The sequence below is a fragment of the Spermophilus citellus genome (genome assembly GCF_964194105.1).
Source record: "Spermophilus citellus genome assembly, chromosome: 3".
Classification (NCBI taxonomy): Eukaryota; Metazoa; Chordata; class Mammalia; order Rodentia; family Sciuridae; genus Spermophilus; species Spermophilus citellus.
Window position 1 is genome coordinate 156,374,215 of NC_138184.1, and position 20,402 is coordinate 156,394,616.

Sequence of the window (20,402 nt, forward strand, 5' to 3'; positions counted from 1 at the left end):
ATTTAATTCAGTAAAAACTTTATTATCTTTTATGCCAGCTTGTCTCTGTTTAGTTTTTTAAATTCTCCTATGAGCTGAAAACCAAGAGGATCAGAAAAAAAAATGTTCAAAAGTGGACATATTAGACAGTGTCCTCCAGAGAAACACAACCACTAGGATATATCTATATAGTTATATCTATATCTGTAAATTACATATATCTAAGGGGGTGTGGGGATGTAGACATTAAAAGAATAGGGTCATGAGATTATAGAAGCTGGTGAATCCAAAATCTACAGAGTATATAATCCAGTCAAATATTCTCCAGCAGAATTCTTTTTTACTCAAAGGAGGGCAAACATTTTTTTTTCTATCTGACCTTTAATGGATTGGATAAGGCCATCCACATTGTGGAAGGAAATTTTCTTTATTCAGTACACCAATTTAAATGTTAATCTCACCTAAAAATGTCCTCACTGAATCAAGCACAAAAATGTTTGACCAAATATCTGGGAACCCTGTGGCCCAGCTTCATTTATATCTAAAATTGATCATTACTTAAATAAAATTTAAGTTTTTATTATTCAAGATTTGCCTTTTGACCCCAGAACTGTGTATTCTGATATTAGTGAAATGACACCTCGTAGATCAGTGTACATTCTAGATCCACTGGCTAGTATATTATTTAGAGTCTTCCACTGATTCAGTGGCTGGAATCTTAAATAGACTATTTCAGTATTCTAATTGGCCAACTGCTTTAACCAATAAACTTATTTAAAGGACTTTTACTCCCAGGGCTATAAAACCGCTGTCTTTTCTCTGTTTTTGTTTTGAGAAAGTAATTCTTTAAGGAGAAGGCAAGACATGATTACTTAAGACATTCGTAATTCAGTTGCTATGATCACTGACAAAGGCAAAATGGTTAAAAAAAAAAAATCCAGTTGATACAAGAGTCTAATGTAGTTAGCTCAAATTGCTGCAGTTCCATTGTGGAAAGGATCCATTAGATCCTAGTTCCCTTGATGTAGTATATTGTAACTCACGAACTTGTTTCTTTGATGATAGCTGATTATTCCAAAGTCAGTAGCTACTTTGTTGTCCAAAGCAAATAAATATTGTTCATTCCTTCCATAACCTTCACCTCTGCCAACATGAATGTGAGCCTTTTGAATGCTCAGCGAAGAAATACTACTGCCTGGCATTGCTTTGTAGTATTTGAGGTCTGAGAAATTCTGAAAAATTCATTTACATAATTTTCTTTTGTCACTGATTTTCCATTCTTCTCCTTTCCAAGCCTTTGATAGTGTGAGTCATATTATCAGCCAGTGCTATTGAATTGGTGTATTTCCTAAACTATGACATAGTATAGTCCAGAAAATGTGGATGGCAATCTATATTGTATGAAATACTGTTCCCAGATCAAATGGAGTTCTCCCTGTCCTTGAATCACTCCCAGGGTAATTGTAATGCCATAGCAGTTGATTAAATGTAAATTTTAAATTGCTCCTCTGGTCTTCATAGAATCAGATCTTTTTCCTTAATACCATTAAATAAATATGTACATCTCTAGTTATAATAAACTAACTCCACATGTTAATGTGACTTAAAAAATGTTAATATCAGTTATTGTGTACTTGTGACATTACTTGTTCCCTTTGACTCTAAGATTCTTGAAAGTACAGATGGCTTATTCTCACATTATCTTTAAAACTTGTAAGTAAAAAATAACAACTGTTTATTGAATTCAAATAAAATACAAGATAATTCTTTTAAAATATGTAATTTTCCCCATTATTGAACATAATTATACATTGATTATTTTTGAGAAAAGTGCTATATAAAAATCTTTTATTTCATCTGTTAACTGAATATAGTACACATATAATTTTAAAAACTAAACTTATCAACCTACAGTCTTATGTATTCCAAATATCAGACATATTTCTATAGTGAAACTTCAAAATATATAATCCTATTAAAATAAATGTGCAAATTAGACAACATATAAAAGAGTCTATTTATTTTGTACTTTCTTAATTTAAAATATCATTTTATATAACATGATATCTACCACATTTATATTTAAATAGAATCCCTCTTTAATTAGAAAATTATGACCTTTTATATACTTGTCTTGTTATGAAATTGTGTCAGAGATATAAGCAAAGTCCTCAAAAGACTAAGAAAATATTCATCAAAATTCAATCCAATTCTACTGGAAGTATCCAAAAAATACAAAAATCTAATTCTTTACTAATGTAAAAAGCTTTTAACTTATCTCTTAATTGTAAAATATGAGGATCCAAGCCCTCTCACAGTTAAATACATCAGCATAACTCTGCCTTGGTCGCTGGAATGACTGAGTTTGAAAGATGACTTATTCTTTCAAATTAAGATCTGTAAATTAGTAAAAGCAGCAAAACCCATAACAGTTTCATACAATTAAAGATTACATGATTTCTTGCCTTGAACAAGAAATTTTCCCATTTGAGGTATTATAGCTCTTTAATCACTTTATATACATGTCAACAAATGCATTATGACTTCAAAGATTTTTAAAAATCTGAACAGTTATCACTCATATCATAGAGAACACAAAAAACATTGACTTAATGGCTGTTACCAGATCTATCTATCTACCTACCTATCTATCTAGATAAATAGGTAGGTAGATAGATAGATATTGTTTGTTTCACTTGTTTAGAGATCATTGCTTATTGAAATTGCCAGAACATTCAAAAATACTTTTTAAAAATTATATATATTTATATGATTAAATGTTATTTAACCATGAAACATGTTAACCATGAAGAAGAAAAAAATAAATTATCATTTAAGCAATAAAAAAATAAATAATAAGGAAAATATTTATTATAAAATATAAGAAAATGTCAGAAATCATTATTGTTTTGTAGATGGCAACAATCATAAAGACATTTCCCTATGGAGAAGTGTCTGAAAAGATGAAAATCATGTTAGAATAATGGACTGGGGCTACCTTAATATTATAAATTAATTATTTAATGTTGCAAAATTAGTATCTATCCTAAGGAGTAAATTATTCCCAAATTTGCTTAAAATGATAAACTGTTAGCTCACATGCAAAAACTAGATCATTGAGCTGTTGAAAATCACTACTTTTTTTGTTTCTTTAAACTGTTTCTAATTTTTTTCTACAAAAATCAAGCATAATAAATAACTATTTATTTCAGTATTTTCAATGTATTATCATCTATCCTTGTCCATCAAGTTCCCTGATGCAAGTTTGTCACCATATACAAGCAATTTAATAATCATGACTTTCATAGTAAAAATAAGAAAGCTTATAATTATCTCATAATTTTTTAAAAAAATGATTATGCAGCAGTTATTCTATAGCAATATATAAGACACATGTACAATGACCAGAGTCATCACTTATATATATAATAGTGACCACAAAATAATCTTTTCCTGATTCTTTCTACTCTCAGCAAGAAATTACAACTTCCTTTTAAGAGTTGGCATAATCATTATTCCAGCTGATATGCTGTGGTCTATTCCTGACATCTCCCAGGGATGTGCAAAGAGTACAAGTATACCAGGCAACAATGTCAACAGAGATTGTATGAAATCATATACTACATGTGCATTTTTTCAGAACAACTAATCTCAGGGTATGAGAACTGGCTACGTGATCCTATGTAACTAAAGATGAAAAAAGATTCAAGATTGCACAGAGTACAATTTGTTAGGCACATACTGACAGAGCAAGGTCCTATGTGGCAGCAAGACCAGGTGGATCCCCATTACATGGGCCAGAAGAAGGAGGAAATAATAGACAGGACAAAAGTGACTGCATCTTGTTTGGAATAGACCTGGTTAATCACAAGCCAGTATCATTGACTTCAGGCACATTCCTGACACTAATGGTGCCAGGGTATCATTGTAAAGCTTCACTTACCACTCTAGTGGTTTTGTTAATTTACAGTATGCTGGAAAACTATGTGGGGGAACCTGTCAGGGTTACTTGTCATGGTGGTACAACTCATGGTAACTATGGGTTATATCAAGTTGAATCCTTACATATATGAAGTACATGTGAGAGGATGAGCAGTCCTGTCAATAACACATAGTATATAGCTCATATTCTTTTCTTCAATGTTTTTATTCATTAAACATATGGTTTACATCCATAAATATTTGTGACTTGCAATGCTTTTTATTTTGCCACAAAGCTTTTCAACAAAATTAACTCAGAATTGAAAATGTCTTGTAATTGAAAGAGTAAGTTTTAAATTTCTGTTTCTTAAAAGTATGATGAATTTATAATGCGTGTGAAATATTTGTTGACATTATCACCCTCAACTGTAATCCTAGTGATATAAATGGCCATGTGAAAACTAATAACAAACTGAGAAAGTATCAGCATGTGCTTTAAAATTAATAGTCAAGGGCTGGGATGTGGCTCAAGCGGTAGCACTCTTGCCTGGCATGCGTGTGGCCCTGGTTCCATCCTCAGCACCACATACAACAAAGATGTTATGTCCGCCGAAAACTAAAAAAAAAAAAAATAAAAAAAATAATAATATTTAAAAAATTCTCTCTCTCTCTCTCTTTTAAAAAATAAATAAATAAAATAAAATTAATAGTAAATTCTCTGCCCAAGTGCAATCATTTAGATTACAGAAAGTCCCTTTTCATATCACTCTTTGAAGCATGATTTTTCATTCAGATCAAATGACTATTTTAAATTAAATTAATATTCATTTTCACTTCCAAATTTTCTTATGTTTGCTATAAGTGAAGTGATTGCCATTAGTATTTTGACACCATTAGCAGAATTTAAAAAGAGCAAGTTATATCATATTTATATCAGAATGCTCAGAATGCTTTAAATAGAAAACCTGTTTGCATAGTGATTTGAGCTAATTCAATTCATGGACACTAATAACATTTGGAAGCATTTATTTGCATGCAACTTTAGAAATTAGTGATATGCTAACATAAACTAATTTAAAAGGTTCAGCACTAAAGATGCAGTTATTTGAATGTAGATTTTTGACAGAACATCTCATTTCTACAAAAACATGGTTCTTACTACAGTAAGATATATACATGAAAAAAACATGTTTAAAATGATAGTGCCAAGCACATAACTGTATCAAAAGAAGATTTTAACATTCTATTAGTTACAATAAAAACCTTAATTGTCACATCATATGCATACATACATGCCTACAATTGCCTCCCCCCCCCACACACACAGTTATTCAGTTATTCTCTTTTTGACTTTAGAGTCACTAAGAATCCTTGGGGAGGGGAGCGGTGAGATGACTATGATATTGAGTCAATAAAATTAAAAAACACCTTGTAAATGTCTCTGAAAACCACTACTCCATCTAGCCCTACAAGAGTGATTATCAGAGATCATGGAAAGGAAGTTATTTTAACTTATATTCCATATTTCTATTCTTAAATACACATGTCCCGTAGATATCTCAAATTGTCATGTCTAATAATAAGCTTGTTCTTTCTCCTTCTCTCTCTTGCAAATCCACCCATGGCCTTTACTCCTCATTTGGTGAATGGAAAGAACATTCATAAGAAACAACTTTTCCAACCTCTCTGACATTATTTCAGAGTTTCCAGATTTTTTCATCTAGTCACTCTAGTTTCTAGACTTACCTTCTTTCTTACAACTCTTCACTCAGTCTTTTCTCACACCTGCCCTAAAGTTCATTAGCAAATTAACTCTTACCCATGCTTCAAGAGTCAACCTGAATGTATACGTTTTTACTAAACCAACTCTATCTAATCTGCATTTATCCATCCTCAGAGAACATCGCACTGTGACCTAAATTGCATGGGTTTTTGTCTGTCCTCTCAATACAGCAAGATACTTGAAGGCAAGAATGCTAACTTGCTTTTGAATTTGTGAAATCTAGTTCAACTCCAGATACACATTTGTAGTTAATGAATGTATATCAAATAATTAAATAAATGTAGGTGTTTTGTTATTTATAAAGATGTATTTCCAAATAAAGTATATGAATTTTCTATTAAATCTCTTTTTTAGGTATTTAAAGATTCTTTTGTAATTGATCTTAGACAAAATAATTTTTCTCTCTCTATAAAAGCATAGGTTTTTTTTTTCTCTTTCAAAATACTTCCTTATAGCATATTTGGTTGAAACAGTGGAATTATCTCATGTATGCAGAACAAAAACTCACCCTAATTATTAATAATAAAAATATTAGCATGAGAAAATGAATTAGAACTGAGCAATCTAATCATATTTAATGCTACATTTTAAGGGTTTAGTTTAAACTGTGAACTTTGGATCACAAACTGTATATCTCTGTTTTCAAATTAGAAACATGAAGAATGAACATTTCTAAGTTAACTTTGAAAGATCAGAAGAATATGAAATTTCTGGTTTATTTAGTAACTTTTTAAATATTTATTTTATTATTATTTCGTTTTTAAGTGGACACAATATCCTTATTTTGCATTTATGTGGTGCTGAGGATTGAACTCAGTGCCTCAAGCATGCTAGGCGAGCGCTCTACCACGAAGCCACAACCCCAGCCCTATTTAGTAACTTTTTATTGTATTTTTCACTTTAGGCTCATTTACTTCAAAATAGTCAGTTTTACTTATATGTTAGCCATGTACCTTGTGAAGAACATTGTAAATTGCATATATATATATATACATACACTATATAAATATTCAGTAAGTACTTCCAGAGAGGGAGGCTTATATAGCATTCACTCCATTTGTATAACTCTAGATACAGTATGGGAAAATAACATGTATTAACTTATTCCTATTCTTTTTTTTTTTAGAGAGAGAGAGAGAAGAGAGAGAGAGAGAGAGAGAGAGAGAGAGAGAGAGAGAGAGAAAGAGAGAGAGAGAATTTTTTAAAATTTATTTTTCAGGTTTTTGGTGGACACAACATCTTTATTTTATTTTTATGTGGTGCTGAGGATCGAACCCAGTGTCCCGCGCAAGCCAGGCGAGTGTGGTACTGCTTGAGCCACATCCCCAGCCCAATTTACTCCTATTCTAATGGAGAAAACTTATATTTATAGATGAGAGATAATGGCTGAAAAATAGATTTTATATTCTTAAATGTCAAAGACAAAATTACAACAACGTTTACTTTAAAGATCTAATTGGCTTTTATTTGTTAATCTAGGATTTGGAATTAGCTCATTTTATAAAATAGCATGAGTCTTCCAGTGGGCTGAAGAGGGTAAGTGGCCTATATAGACAGAAGAGGGCTTAAGGAAGCAGGCATAAGGAGTGATATTTCTAAGTTACTTTTCTTAATGGATTAAAATATGGGAGACTTCTTTATCATGCTGACTCAGGCAAATGAGCCCCTCCTGATTGGTTATAGTAAATCTCCTATTTTGTTGGAAAGCTAATCTGTTACAAAGTTCATTTGATTACATGACTCCATTCTGGTTTAGTCTGGCCTATAAGGGCACAGTGGCATAGCCCACTCTAAAACCATTGCTTCCCGTATATTCTGTTTAACATCAGTTACTTGTTTCTTAAATAATAAGTCATGTTTGTATCTCTCTTAAATAATCTTAAAAAGTAACTGTCTTCCATGTACTAGAACAAATTCAGGTTTTGAGAAGAAAAAAATCTTTACAAAGGTGTGTTCTGAAAGTAATGAAGTTGGGAATGCTTCCTATATAAAATCAAGAATATTTTCACTAAGTACTAGATTTATTCAAAAATTTTATATTCATTTAATATTAATTTTCCAAAGATCATATACATTAGTCAAAAAAGGAAAAATTTAGTCTACATTACAGAGGCTATTATTTACTGTCTTCTCATTTCTAACACATTTTACATTAGGGAATATAAATAAAGTTATTTAATAAGAAAATATCATACCTTTCCCAGTAGTTAATGTTCTCTATTTTTTCTTTCATCATTTCTTTCTCTGTCCCTTTACTCCTTATATACATAATATATAAGTAATTTTTTGAGATATCCAGAGATAATGAGATTAATGATTACATATTTAATGGATCACTGCAATATATATTTTCTCAAATATTCTGAAAATTTGTCTGGATATAATGGTAACAGTATTAAGTTATACAGATCTCCTAAGTGATTCTAAATTATGTTTGAAATAGCTATTCTACTTATTCACATGAAATGACGACTAAAGAGTATACATTTACCTTTTGTGCAATACCTCAAAGACTAACCAGATTTGTTGAAACAGTCATATATTCTAGTTTACCTAAACTTTATAATTTATCATTAAAGTACATAAGACAAGAAATATGAGATCATAGCTACAATTATTATTACTTTATTTGAAATGATTGGTCTTTACATTAATTGGTGAATTTTTACCTTGAAGCTATTTCAGTCATCTTTGCATTTCTGTGACCCTTATATCAAAGAAGAACAACTTAGAGGAAGAAAAGTTTATTTTGGCTCAAGTTCAGAGGGTTAGCCCATAGTGGGACAAACTCATATGCTTTAGGCCCAAGGGAAAGCAGTACATCACCACAGAAGGCTGTGGTCTACTCCATTCCTGGCAGCTGGGAGGCAGAGTTGGTGGGGGAGGGCATGCAGGATGCAGGGAAAATTACCCCTTCCAGGCACACTCCCAGGAACCCTCTGGTAGCCATTCCCCACCTGCAGTTACCATTCAATCCATTCAAATGAGAATGGGCCAATTAGGTACCAGCTCTCATAATCTATCTTTTAACTTCTGAATAATCTGGCTTTATTATTATATTTTTTTAAATATAGGGAATTGAACTCCCAGGTGCTTTATCACTGAGTTACATTCTCAGCCTTTTTTATTTTTTAATTTGAGACAGGGTCTCACTAAGGCTTAAAGTCTCACTAAGTTCCTGGGACTGGCCTTGAACTTGTGATCCTCTTGCCTTAGCCTGCCATGTCACTAGGATTATAGGCATGCACCACCAAGCCCAGCTGAATATTCCTGCATTAGCACAGGATCTTCTGGGGGACACCTTACATATAAAGCATAACACTGACCTTCTCAAGATTCATAGAAAACAATTAAAACCTAAATAATGTCCCCTTTCCCTGTGACATTTTGTAATATAAATAATAGGATAAAACTTTAGGGGGCATAAATGCTCCAGGGATGTATTTTTTAAAGATACTGCAGCAACAAAAATGACATCAACAATACTAAGGAATGTACAGATGTGGTCTGTGTATTAGAAAAGATAGAAGTTATTACAAATTGGTTTTCATGACTATAAATCAAAAACAGCAGTAACAACAGGCACCAGAAAATTCCAGCCTGATTTTAGTGAGGCAATTGTGAAGTCATATAATCTTTTAACTTTAAGAATAATATGTAACTGTGTGTATGCAAGTGTGAATATGAATTGAGCATAATAATAAGCAATAAGTATGCTTGTTTCTGCCTTGAAATGCTTAGATCAGAATTCAGATCTTTCTTAGGAAACTCCTAAAGTAAATTACTTTTCCTAAATAAGAGGAAAAAAGAACAAGAGGAGAGTTGATGACTTACGATAAAGACATTTTTTATCTGTCAGCCTAGTGTTTCTGCAATATGAAAAGATATAAATATGTGCAATTAAAATGAGCACTTACTATGCATCGATAAGAAAAAAATTATGAATCTCACACTGATTTCCTCTATGTACTAAAGAATATTGTTTTATAATACATAATGTGCAATGTGTATACTGTTTAATAGACATACATTTATTTATATTTATTTAATCAGTTTGATTTATAAACAATACATCAACATCATATAAAATAGTGATATCTTATTTTCTTTGAAAAATAACATGTAATATTTGAATCAAAATAAATACCTCTATGATGTTATTTAAGAAATCTGATCACAAAACACTTTCCAAAATACTGAAATTGGTATTGTAATTTTCTATTATTTCTTAAAATATTTTCCTGATGTGCTTTTGAGATACTATTATTAGGCACCAATAAAAACCTACTTATTTTCATGCCTATGAAAATAGGAAAGTAAACTTCTGAGTCTTAGAAGAAATGATCTTTTTTTTTTCAGTGTTTTTTGCATCATATTTCACCACTCAGTTTTCTTTTGTTGTGATGATAACATACCCCTCTGAACAATTTTTTGGGTATACAATGCAGTATTGACAATCATAGGAACAAAAGAGATCTGTACAGCAGATCTCCATACTTTATTCATTTTGCATAACTGGAACTTTAGGGAATGTTATAGTGGTTGTTACTAAGTTTAACTTAAGAAATCAACAGACATAGAACTACTAAATCCATACATTAACATAGGATCACTTTCCAAATATAACTACTGCAGATAAATAGTAAACTCTCAAGAGGATCAATTCTCTAATGACCAATGATGAAACTTAATAATCCTTAATCTCCTTAATAAATAATTTAAATTTTTAAATTCAAAAAGGTCCATTAAAATAGCACAAATAAATTCAGAATCCAACCATGGTTATCTCATTGTAAAATGTTTATACATACTAACCTTTTGATACTGATATATGAAAAGCATAGTACACACTACTGAAGTTCCTCAAAGAGATTTTATTTCTGACACTCTCTCCTCACTCCTCCCTTTTGGAAAGATGACCTGTGAAGTGTGTGCTTCACAGCTGTTTGTCCTGGTAGTCTTCATGGATGAAAAATCAGTAACATCTAGAGTTCTGTATTTTGACTCTGGCCAAATCTCTTGGAATTGTTTGTCCTTGGTCACAGCTGCACCTGCTGTCCCAGAGGTGTAAACAAGTTTCTCAATAGTCCACTGTCTGTGATTTCAGTTTGTAGGTAAGGCTCTCCTCACTGTCCAGTCCAGCTTGGAAGTTTTAGAAATTATCTTGGTGACTCTTCTGCCAGAACACTGAGGATGGAGTAGTTGGGAAATAGAAGAGAAGCACTCTGACCTATAACACATATACACTACTTTTAATGAGGGGAAAAGATAATTTAATTTGTAATGACCTAGAGATAGTATAACACAAACTCATTATGTGTATGTAAACAGTCAACAAAACAGGTGGTGTTAATTCCATTTGAAAGATAAGCAAATGGAGAATCAGAATGATTATAGGCTACTATTCAATGAATGAATGAAATAAGGAATGAATGAATCCCCAGGAAAAAACTGCATGGATTGAGTGGATTAAGAAATTGAGATAAAGAGAGGTCAATTTTCCATCCATTTAGCAATCAATTTACAGAGAGTAAGCTGGTCTGACAGTCACGTGGGGTTTATGTTTGGGGGTAGGATGCTGCTGAAGAACCAATGATGACAATTTTAAAAGAAAACAAGAATGAATAACAGATGAAACATCATCATGGAGTAGAAGAACAATGGTGAGTCAATGGATGGTTAGGTTTCACCAGACACCATTAACTCTGTGGTAAATGTTTCCACTGCTGGCATGTTTCAAAAACCTGTCTTGAGCTTCAGTGCCAAAGTGTTAGAAAATCTAAGAGAGATACACAAATTGCTAAAGAAACATAACTGAAAAATACTAATGTAGAAAGAATTAAAAAAGCATTTTTTTCAATAGACATTAAAGAATTGAAATTAATATCTAAGACCTTTCTATTTTTTAAAAAAAGGACTCACCAGAAATTAGATAGTTTTCATTTGAGTGTTACCAGTTATTAAGAATTTTCTAAAATTATACAAGTTTTTTCAAAAAAAGGTGATGTGCAATTTGCAACTTTTAAAAATGGCAACATAATTTTATTTAAAAAGTGAAACAGAAGCAATATGTATAAGAAAAACAATAGATCTATTCTGTTCCTGAATCTAGTTTTAGAGCTTCTAAACAAGATTTGAGTAAACTAGATGTAATTTTCTACAAAAATATTAGTAAGCAGTGACCAATTTGGAAGCATAAAAGAATTGAAATAATGCTTTCCTAATACAGAAATGTATATTCTTACCAGATAATTAAATGAGAGAAACCAAATCAACATCTCTAAAGATGTGAAAAAGGTAAACATTTATTCATAATAAAATTACTATTATAGAAGGAAAAGGGAACTCTATTAAACTAAGAAAATGTGTGAATAATTTTTTTAAAAAAAGAAAAGAAATTCCAAATAACAAATATTCTAAATAGACAGACTCAGGAAATTAATTTTTTGAAATTTAGAAACATTCTATGAATGGTTTCAGAATCATCATATACAATAATATACTGGAATTCTGGCCAGGATAATGAAACTGAGAAAGAATGAATTACAAAAATTGGAGATGACTAATATCATTGCTATAAGTATATAACACAATTGTATACATAAACAAATCTACAAACAAAATATAAGTAATTCAAAAGGTAGAAGTAATATGACATTTATATACAATTGTCAAATCTATTTCTGTATACTAGCAGTAAAACTTTAACATTAATAAACATAATTTTTACAGTATTGAAAATATCAACAAAATCTATAAAATAACCAAGAATACATCCAGAAATGTATGTAATACTTATAAACATCTAATTCAAAACTTTACTGAAGAACACTAAAGAATACCTAAATAAACTGAACAATCCTATGTTCATGTATAAAAAAATTAACATACAAATGCTGTTTATCCCAAAATTGATCCATAAGTTGAATCCAACTCCAATCAGAATTACGATTTATTTTTATTTTTTCTTAATTTTAGTTTGGTGGGATATCATGTTAACTTTGAAATGCACATCAAAATGCCAAGATTCATCATACTTTATGATACATAACTCTATGGGAAAGCTGGAGCTATTGTAAGACTGTGGTACTGGTGCAGAGGTGCACAAATCCATGAATCAAACAACAAAGAGAATACAAAGAAAAATGCACCCATATATAAAAATTAGATTTAAGATGAAGTTTGCATGGTAGAAGTTGAATTATTCAGTAAATTCAGATGTATAAAAATAAGCCCAAATAATTTGTGCACTGTAGCAAAAGGAGAAGGGAAAGAGGTTGGAAGGAAAGAAGATAGGAAGAATGGATGGATGCAAGGAAAATGAAGAAAGGAAAAAATGGATAGGAAGAAAAAAATTTTTATGTCAAATATAAAGCTGAAATTTTAAGAGAATAAATGTGAATTCTTCTCTGACCTCTGAGGAAACTTTTCTTTAAAAAGACTGGTTAAAAGTACTAGCCACTTACCAAATAATTGATAAGCTTGAATACACTGAAACCAAAATATTACTCGTTAACATATACAGTGAAAGTAAATGAAAAAAACTTCCATCTTGTAAAATATTTGAAAAAAAATACAAACCAGAAAATATTAAAATCAATGGCAAGTAAAGAATTTTTGCCAAACAACAAGAATGATATGGGTAGAAAATTGAGGGAAATTTTTCATAGAAAGAAAAAACTACACAAAATTAAGATGCTTGTCATTAGAAGCATTAGAGAGGATAGATTCAATAAGGCTCACACATTGTATAGTGGTACAGTTTTTTTGAGGGGGAAATTAGTTGTCTTGTAAAACTGCATATTTAATAACCTCACCCAAAGTAACTACTGCCCAGCAGCACTAAGAAGCAAGAATGTACTTTTTATTAAGAACATGAAAGTAACTAGTCCAAATTTCCATTGACATGGGTTTAAAAAGGCATATTGCCATAACTCGCATACTACACAGCTGTAGAAATATAAAGGAACAGTTTCAAATGCAAAGAATTCAGCAACAACATCGATGAACCCAAGTTAAGTGAAAAAGATAGAAAGCAATATGTTGGTTATGAAATTTGCATGACAGCCTATATTCAGTTAGTGCTCACCTTTGTGAATGAGGAAGAGCAGTGCTACAGGGAAAAATACAGAGGAATATGCAAGTTACTGGAAATATTCTACCTCCTGGAGTAGTAATTGCAACACAGGTATTTATTATACTATGTGTAATATAAGCAAATACATTGGCAATAAACTGGAAAAAAATACTTGCAAAATATCTAACAAAGGTCAAATATCCATAGAATTAAACATGAGGAAATGCATGGAAGCTTCATATTCCAAATACCCATGAGTATTATTGCCAGATGGTGGGGTTTACTTATTTTTTATACATTTCAAATATATTTTTGCACTATTTAATTTTGACAAAAGTTTAAAATTATGTAAATTTAAAATATCACATGTAATATGTAGAATTTAAAAAACAATATGAAAAAGACAACTAGTTTAATAGAGGGGTAAGTCTTTGAGGATGCTGTACACATAGGTCATGCTTCTCCAGGAACCTGTGAAAATATGCTCAGGTCAAAAGCAAACACGGAAGTGAGCTTCACCCAAAAATATCAAGATGCTATTTTTTACTCATTATCAAAGAAAATGTTATAAGTTTGTTTATATGTACTGTTTTGGGTTTGCAAGGAAATGGCCACTAACATATGCCACAGTGAGAGACTTTTCAAATGATGATGTACCAAACATCTTCCTGAAGACTAGGCTTCAAACACATATACATATTCACACACAAATATACTTTTAATATTGTGAATTATTGTACTTTTTATGCTAGTTAAACACTAGGTATAGTTTCTAAACACATAAAAAGAAACAATTTAATGTTGGAGTATATTCACTTATTATAAATCATCCTGTGATACTTCGAAATTATGATGTGGAATGAGTCAACACATAATATATGCATGTTATGTACAATATAGAAAGATCTCTTACACACATTTTAAGTTTTAAAAAAGCACAGTACATGAACACTGTGTCACAATCCCATTCAGGTTAAAAGTGTGTGTAATAAAGTTTTACCTACATCTCTGTATTCATATGCAGTGTATAGAAAAATTACTTCAGTGGTTTTATATGATTACCAGTGGTTATATCTGGGCCAAATGAAGAGAAGGCATGGGTTTCTTTCCTGTTTAATTTCTTTTCTTGCAATAAAATAGGCATGTATGACTGTATAACTGGCTGTATTGCCTGTGTCTGTGATTTTTTCCCAGGTAGGTTGCATTAATAAGCACATTGCATGCAGCAGTAGCAAGAGCAGTGGGTATTTATCACAGCTGACCCAGCAATTAAGCTTGAGTGTTCCTGGGTAGTAAACACTAGTCATCAGGTTGAGAGACAGGGTGAAGTCTGGCTACTATTTGCTGAGTCTAAGACAAAAGGAAAAGCTCAAAGAGTTGGCTATACTCCCACTTGCAGCCTGATCAGTTTCTCCCAGTGATAAGGAAAATAGAAAAGTCTTAAAGGCATTGTATTTACTGACATGGTGATTTTTAAATTATTATTCAAATGAGAATTTTTAACTGATAAAAATTGTTAAATGAAATAATAAAGTATATGTCATTCTGGATTATGTGATCTCAGATCACATCTGGGTGAATATTTTAATGAAAATCATGATTTATTATATTTTAAAATGTTATCATTTATAAAAAAATGAAATATCTAGTATGTCATCTGGAACATATGATTACCAAATATTTTAAAGGGAAGAATCTGGAATATATAATTATAAAATATATTTAAATGAAATGTAAAATATCAATGAAATACTTTGTAGTTTCTATAAAATAGAAATATAGTTCATTGGATAAAATGGCAGGAATAAAAAACCAACAAAGTCCTCATTTTTAAATATCAGTCATGTGCCATAACATGTTTATTTTTCAGGTTAAACTTTTTCCGGGATGTTCCTGACTTCAGAGTGTTAGCCTGTGGTGGAGATGGAACCGTGGGCTGGATTCTGGATTGCATAGGTAATGAGGAAAAGTACTTAATGTGGCTTGTGTGAGAATAATGACCTAAAATTCTGTTTTATCTATCTCTCTATGTATCTATCTACCAAATGTCAACATTAGGATCTTTGGATGCAACTATGTAAGATGACATCTTTCAGGTTGTTCAGTAACTGGGTTAATTCCTTCTTCTATCGTTTAGAATTTTAATTGATATAATTTACAAGTATCTAGAAATAACTTCTAATCATTTCTCATAGCATTTTCTAAATCTTCAGAGTTGTTTTCAAATCAGGCTCTAGGAAATCTTGTTTCTTTGCCCTAGAAAGGAAGCCAAATGGATCTTAGCACTTCTGATAAAGTCTGTGACAAATGGATATATTTACCTGATTTAAATGTGAAGTCTCAAAACCTTACCCTCTGTATATATTTATATCATTATCACCAACTGTCATCATCATTACCATAGCTAATTTTTCTACCTATTTATAACTATTGGATATTCCTAAATCATCTCATTAATTCCCCATAAATCTGTCAAACCTCATTTTAGACACAGGTAATCTAAGCTTAAAGTGGCCAAATAACTAGAGCAAAGTCTAGGAGTTATAAACTGACAGAGCTGGGTGAGAAGGCACACTTTAACCTTATTTTGTATTTTCTCTGTAGTTAAAGAATTTGAGTTTATAAACACAAAAACAAGTATATGATTGAGGATAAAAAGGTGATAATACTTTACAAGAAAACTTGATAAATTCTGAAAATGTAAACTGATTTTTAATATCTAGGCACTTGTAAGAACTTATTATTATTTAGATTACTAGTTACAACATAAATTGGCATTTATAAGGAATAAATCCAAAACAAATATTTATTTACTCTTATATCTCATTCCAGTTACTGAATCAACATTTCTTTAATAGAATCAGATCCTTTCACAATAAGAATTGACCTAAGAAGTTTTTTTCTCTGTAGATTAAAACAAAGTTATATTTAGTTGATTCGGATTATATTTTTTTCATATACTGAAAATATTCAAATTTAAAGATACATGTTATAAGTAACACTTTTGGTAAGAGTCTAGCAACATTAATCTACTAATATTTTACAAAATAATCAGTAAATATTCTGCTCTTGTCCTTCCAATAAAAAAGTATACAGTATTTATATGCTCTATCAAGGAAGAAAACCAGAATTCAAGAATTACAAAAGTTTCTAAGTTAATGGAAAAGTATCTGTGGACTTGTGTGGATTTCAGAGTGAAAACTGTGGGGAGTTTGGCTTATTTAATCCCTAAAGTCTACATCTGTGGCATGTCCCTGAATTACCCAGTCCCTCTGTTCTTATACTCATCTCCACACTGACTTTAAAGGACTAAAGAGGGTGTGAAAAATAAAAAGAATAATATACAATTGTGAGATTCACTTGGGGCATAAAATGTTTCAAACAAAAGCATATGGAATTTCAGTGACAGAGATCTATGCTGCTCTAAATTCAAAGCACTATATGATATAAAGATTAATCTCATCAAAAAACCTAATCTTAGGTTACTCAGTATTATCTTTGTCTTCATTTGTTCTGACAGAAAACAGCACCTGGGTAGAAAAAATTCAAGGACAATATTAGCAATTTATTCTCCCTTACAATTCAGTTGTTTTTATGTGTTTTATTCCTTAAAGTACAATGGATCTAGATTTGATGCTATAAAAAGGACTATATTTGAATCTAATAAGGTATCCTGGTCACATTCCTGTTCTGATACTGCAGGTATATGACTATCTGAGAATTTTAACCGAGATCACACACATGCGCGCACGCACGCGCACACACACGATTACATACACAAAAATACAATATTCAGCTGAGTTATGGTATTTTAAGATGTTTTCTCATTTATTATTTGAAAAATCCCTGTCACATTGTTAATAATTATGTTTGTTTTTTATCAATTCTCACAAATGAATAAAAATTATAAGTAAATCTTTTTCATTTAATGTTAGGTTACCATTTTTTTTGCTATTCTATCTGTGATCAACATTTTGTTTTATTTTTATTTCCACAGAAAAGGCTAATGTAGTCAAGCATCCTCCAGTTGCTATTCTGCCTCTTGGGACTGGCAATGACCTAGCGAGGTGCCTGCGATGGGGAGGAGGTAAAACAGCTGCATGAGAAAAGATGCAGGAACACAGTACACACACATACCCATAAAACAACCCAGCATTTCTTTATTGTATGATAATTGTCATGTGATTTTAGCAAATATAATGGATGTTTTATATATATATATATATATATATATATATATATGATTTTGAACAATAGTATGGAGTGGAAGAGCAAATATAGGACAAAGCAAGTACGGGTATTTGGCTTTAATCAGGTACTAATGATAGACTCAGTTTGGGAGTGTTTAAACTGTGTTTGGTTTTTGTTTTTCTTTCTTAGAAAAATGAGGTAAATGTAGATGGACTCTAAGATATTGTTCAGATTTTTAATTTATAAGGTATGTGAAAAAATCACAAAGGAAAAAAATGAAATACTGATGAATGACTTTCCCAGAAATGAATGCCTTAAGTAATACTTAATAGTTGATACCAGCTTTTGCTATCCAGTGTATTCTGTAATTGGGATACAGAGGTAAGAGTTGAAAAAAGAAAGGTCCTTAAAATCTAGTGCTGCATAAAATTGTATATAAATGGAGAGACTTTGTACTAACAAGACAATAGGTACCAAATGAGGGAAGGCCTCACATAAATCTGATGATTAGACAATGACACAGCCATATAAAACTGGGAATAGTCTTCATAGAGGAAACATTAAGTTCAAAAGAGGTTAATTGCATGGCATACTCAAAGAACTGCAAATAGAAGAGTATGTAGAAAAGAATGAGTAGAGAGAGGTCATTCCAAGATGAGGTCTTAAAATATTTTGAGCTGTCACTAATACATTATCTGAAGATTACAGAGGAACAACACATTTTGCTAAAGAAGCAAGAATTGAATATAAATATTTTTAGCATCTAAACTCAGAGATGTTGGAAAGACTCTACTAAAGGTATATGAATCAGAAGCCCTTGGGGAGCTTGTTAAAAATATAGTGACCTGATCTTACCCTAAATATGTAAATTGAAATCTTTGGAGATGGGACCTGAGCAAGCAATTGTCTTTTTAAACACTTTCTAAGTAACTCTGATTTACAGAAAATTTGAGAACTATTGTTCCATCCTAGTCGACTATCTGGTCAACTAGTATATATGTTAGATGGAGAGAATTATAAACTAAGTAAAAAGCTTAGAATATAATCTATTTGGAATTTTCATAAGAATGTACTGTAGTAAAAGAATATCATAAGGTATTGAGTTAAATATCATGAAATCTACAGAGATAAAGATGTAAGCATTGCTTCTAAGATATATTTGCCAATTCTCATACAGGTGCATTAATTTAAAAGAAGGGAACCTTGAAGTGCATTTCTGAAACATACATTTGATATTTGGAAATTTCTAATTTTATTTTTATTTCCAAATAAGTAAGTGGATTAAATCTGAATTTTGATGAAGAAGTCCATTTGTTTTACAATCTAGTGAGTCATATAAAACCACATAAAGATATTGTAGATAGACAAAGAGAAGCACTGAAGTACATGTCAAAGTCTATATTAGTGATGAATTCCTTGTGTCTGGTACATGATGGCACTGTTCTAGGTTATACATATAGAGTAAGGAAATAAATGAATGGTTCCTACCATTTTGAAGATTGTATTTTCATTGCATATATAGACAATAAATCAATTTACAAAATATGATCAGGGTTACAAAAATGAATAATAGTTATGGGCTATTTACTTAATTGGTCAAGGAGGTGTCTCTGAGGAAGAAACATTTAAGTTGGACCTAAAATATAAGGAGGGAGAAAAAGCTTCCTGTTGAGAGGACTCAGAGAGGTTGGAGGGGTTGCTCAAGCAGCACTAAGTTGATGGGTTGTTAGGGGTGTTGTGAACTGTGAGTATAGAATGTCAGTAAAGAGCTAAACAATGCAGGGTATTGTCTGTCAAGAATTTTATTTGATTGAATTTGAAACAAAAGGTGTATCTAAAAAGTTTCAGAAGTAGAGCAATACAATGACATTTGTATTTTTTTTATTTTTTATTTTTTGGTGCTGCGGATTGAGCCCTGGGCCTTGTGCATGGGAGGCAAGCACTCTACCAACTGAGCTATATCCCCAGCCCAACATTCGTATTTTTAAAAATAGATATTTTTTTAGTGGAAAATAAACTGGTCAAAAATGTGAAAATATGGAAAACTATAATTGTACAAATGAAAACACAAATTATAATTGCCCCAACTGGAAAATTTAAAGGTTGGACTAGGGTGTTGTGATGCAAGTAGAGAACCTTGAAGTGCATTTTCAGGCGTAGACAGATTGAACTTGCTGGAGAATTGGACAAGGGGTTTTGGGAAAAAACAGATAACAAGGAGCCCAACATGAACAATTAGAGAAACAAAAGTCATTGGCTAGAGATTATTAATAACGAAATATGTGAAGTGGGATTATGTCTTGTTAGGTGTGTAGCTTTGGGCATGTTGTTGAGCACCTGTGTACATTCTACTCCTTCCTCATCAGAATTCAGAGTTAGTAATGGCGCCTGCCTGCTAGGTTCTTGGGCTTAGGTAGCTGGTTTAAAACTGTTAAATTGCTTTGTCCAGTG

At 31.4% G+C, this 20,402-nt stretch overlaps 1 protein-coding gene across 1 annotated transcript in view; it reads left to right on the forward strand.

The window, feature by feature from the left end:
- Positions 1–20,402, forward strand: part of DGKB (diacylglycerol kinase beta) — a 680,640-nt gene that overhangs the window by 271,761 nt on the left and 388,477 nt on the right. Inside the window, exons 18-19 of the mRNA XM_081286832.1 lie at positions 15,631–15,716; positions 17,758–17,847. Of these exons, the coding sequence (XP_081142958.1) occupies positions 15,631–15,716; positions 17,758–17,847 (176 nt within the window). The remainder of the gene's footprint in view (positions 1–15,630; positions 15,717–17,757; positions 17,848–20,402) is intronic.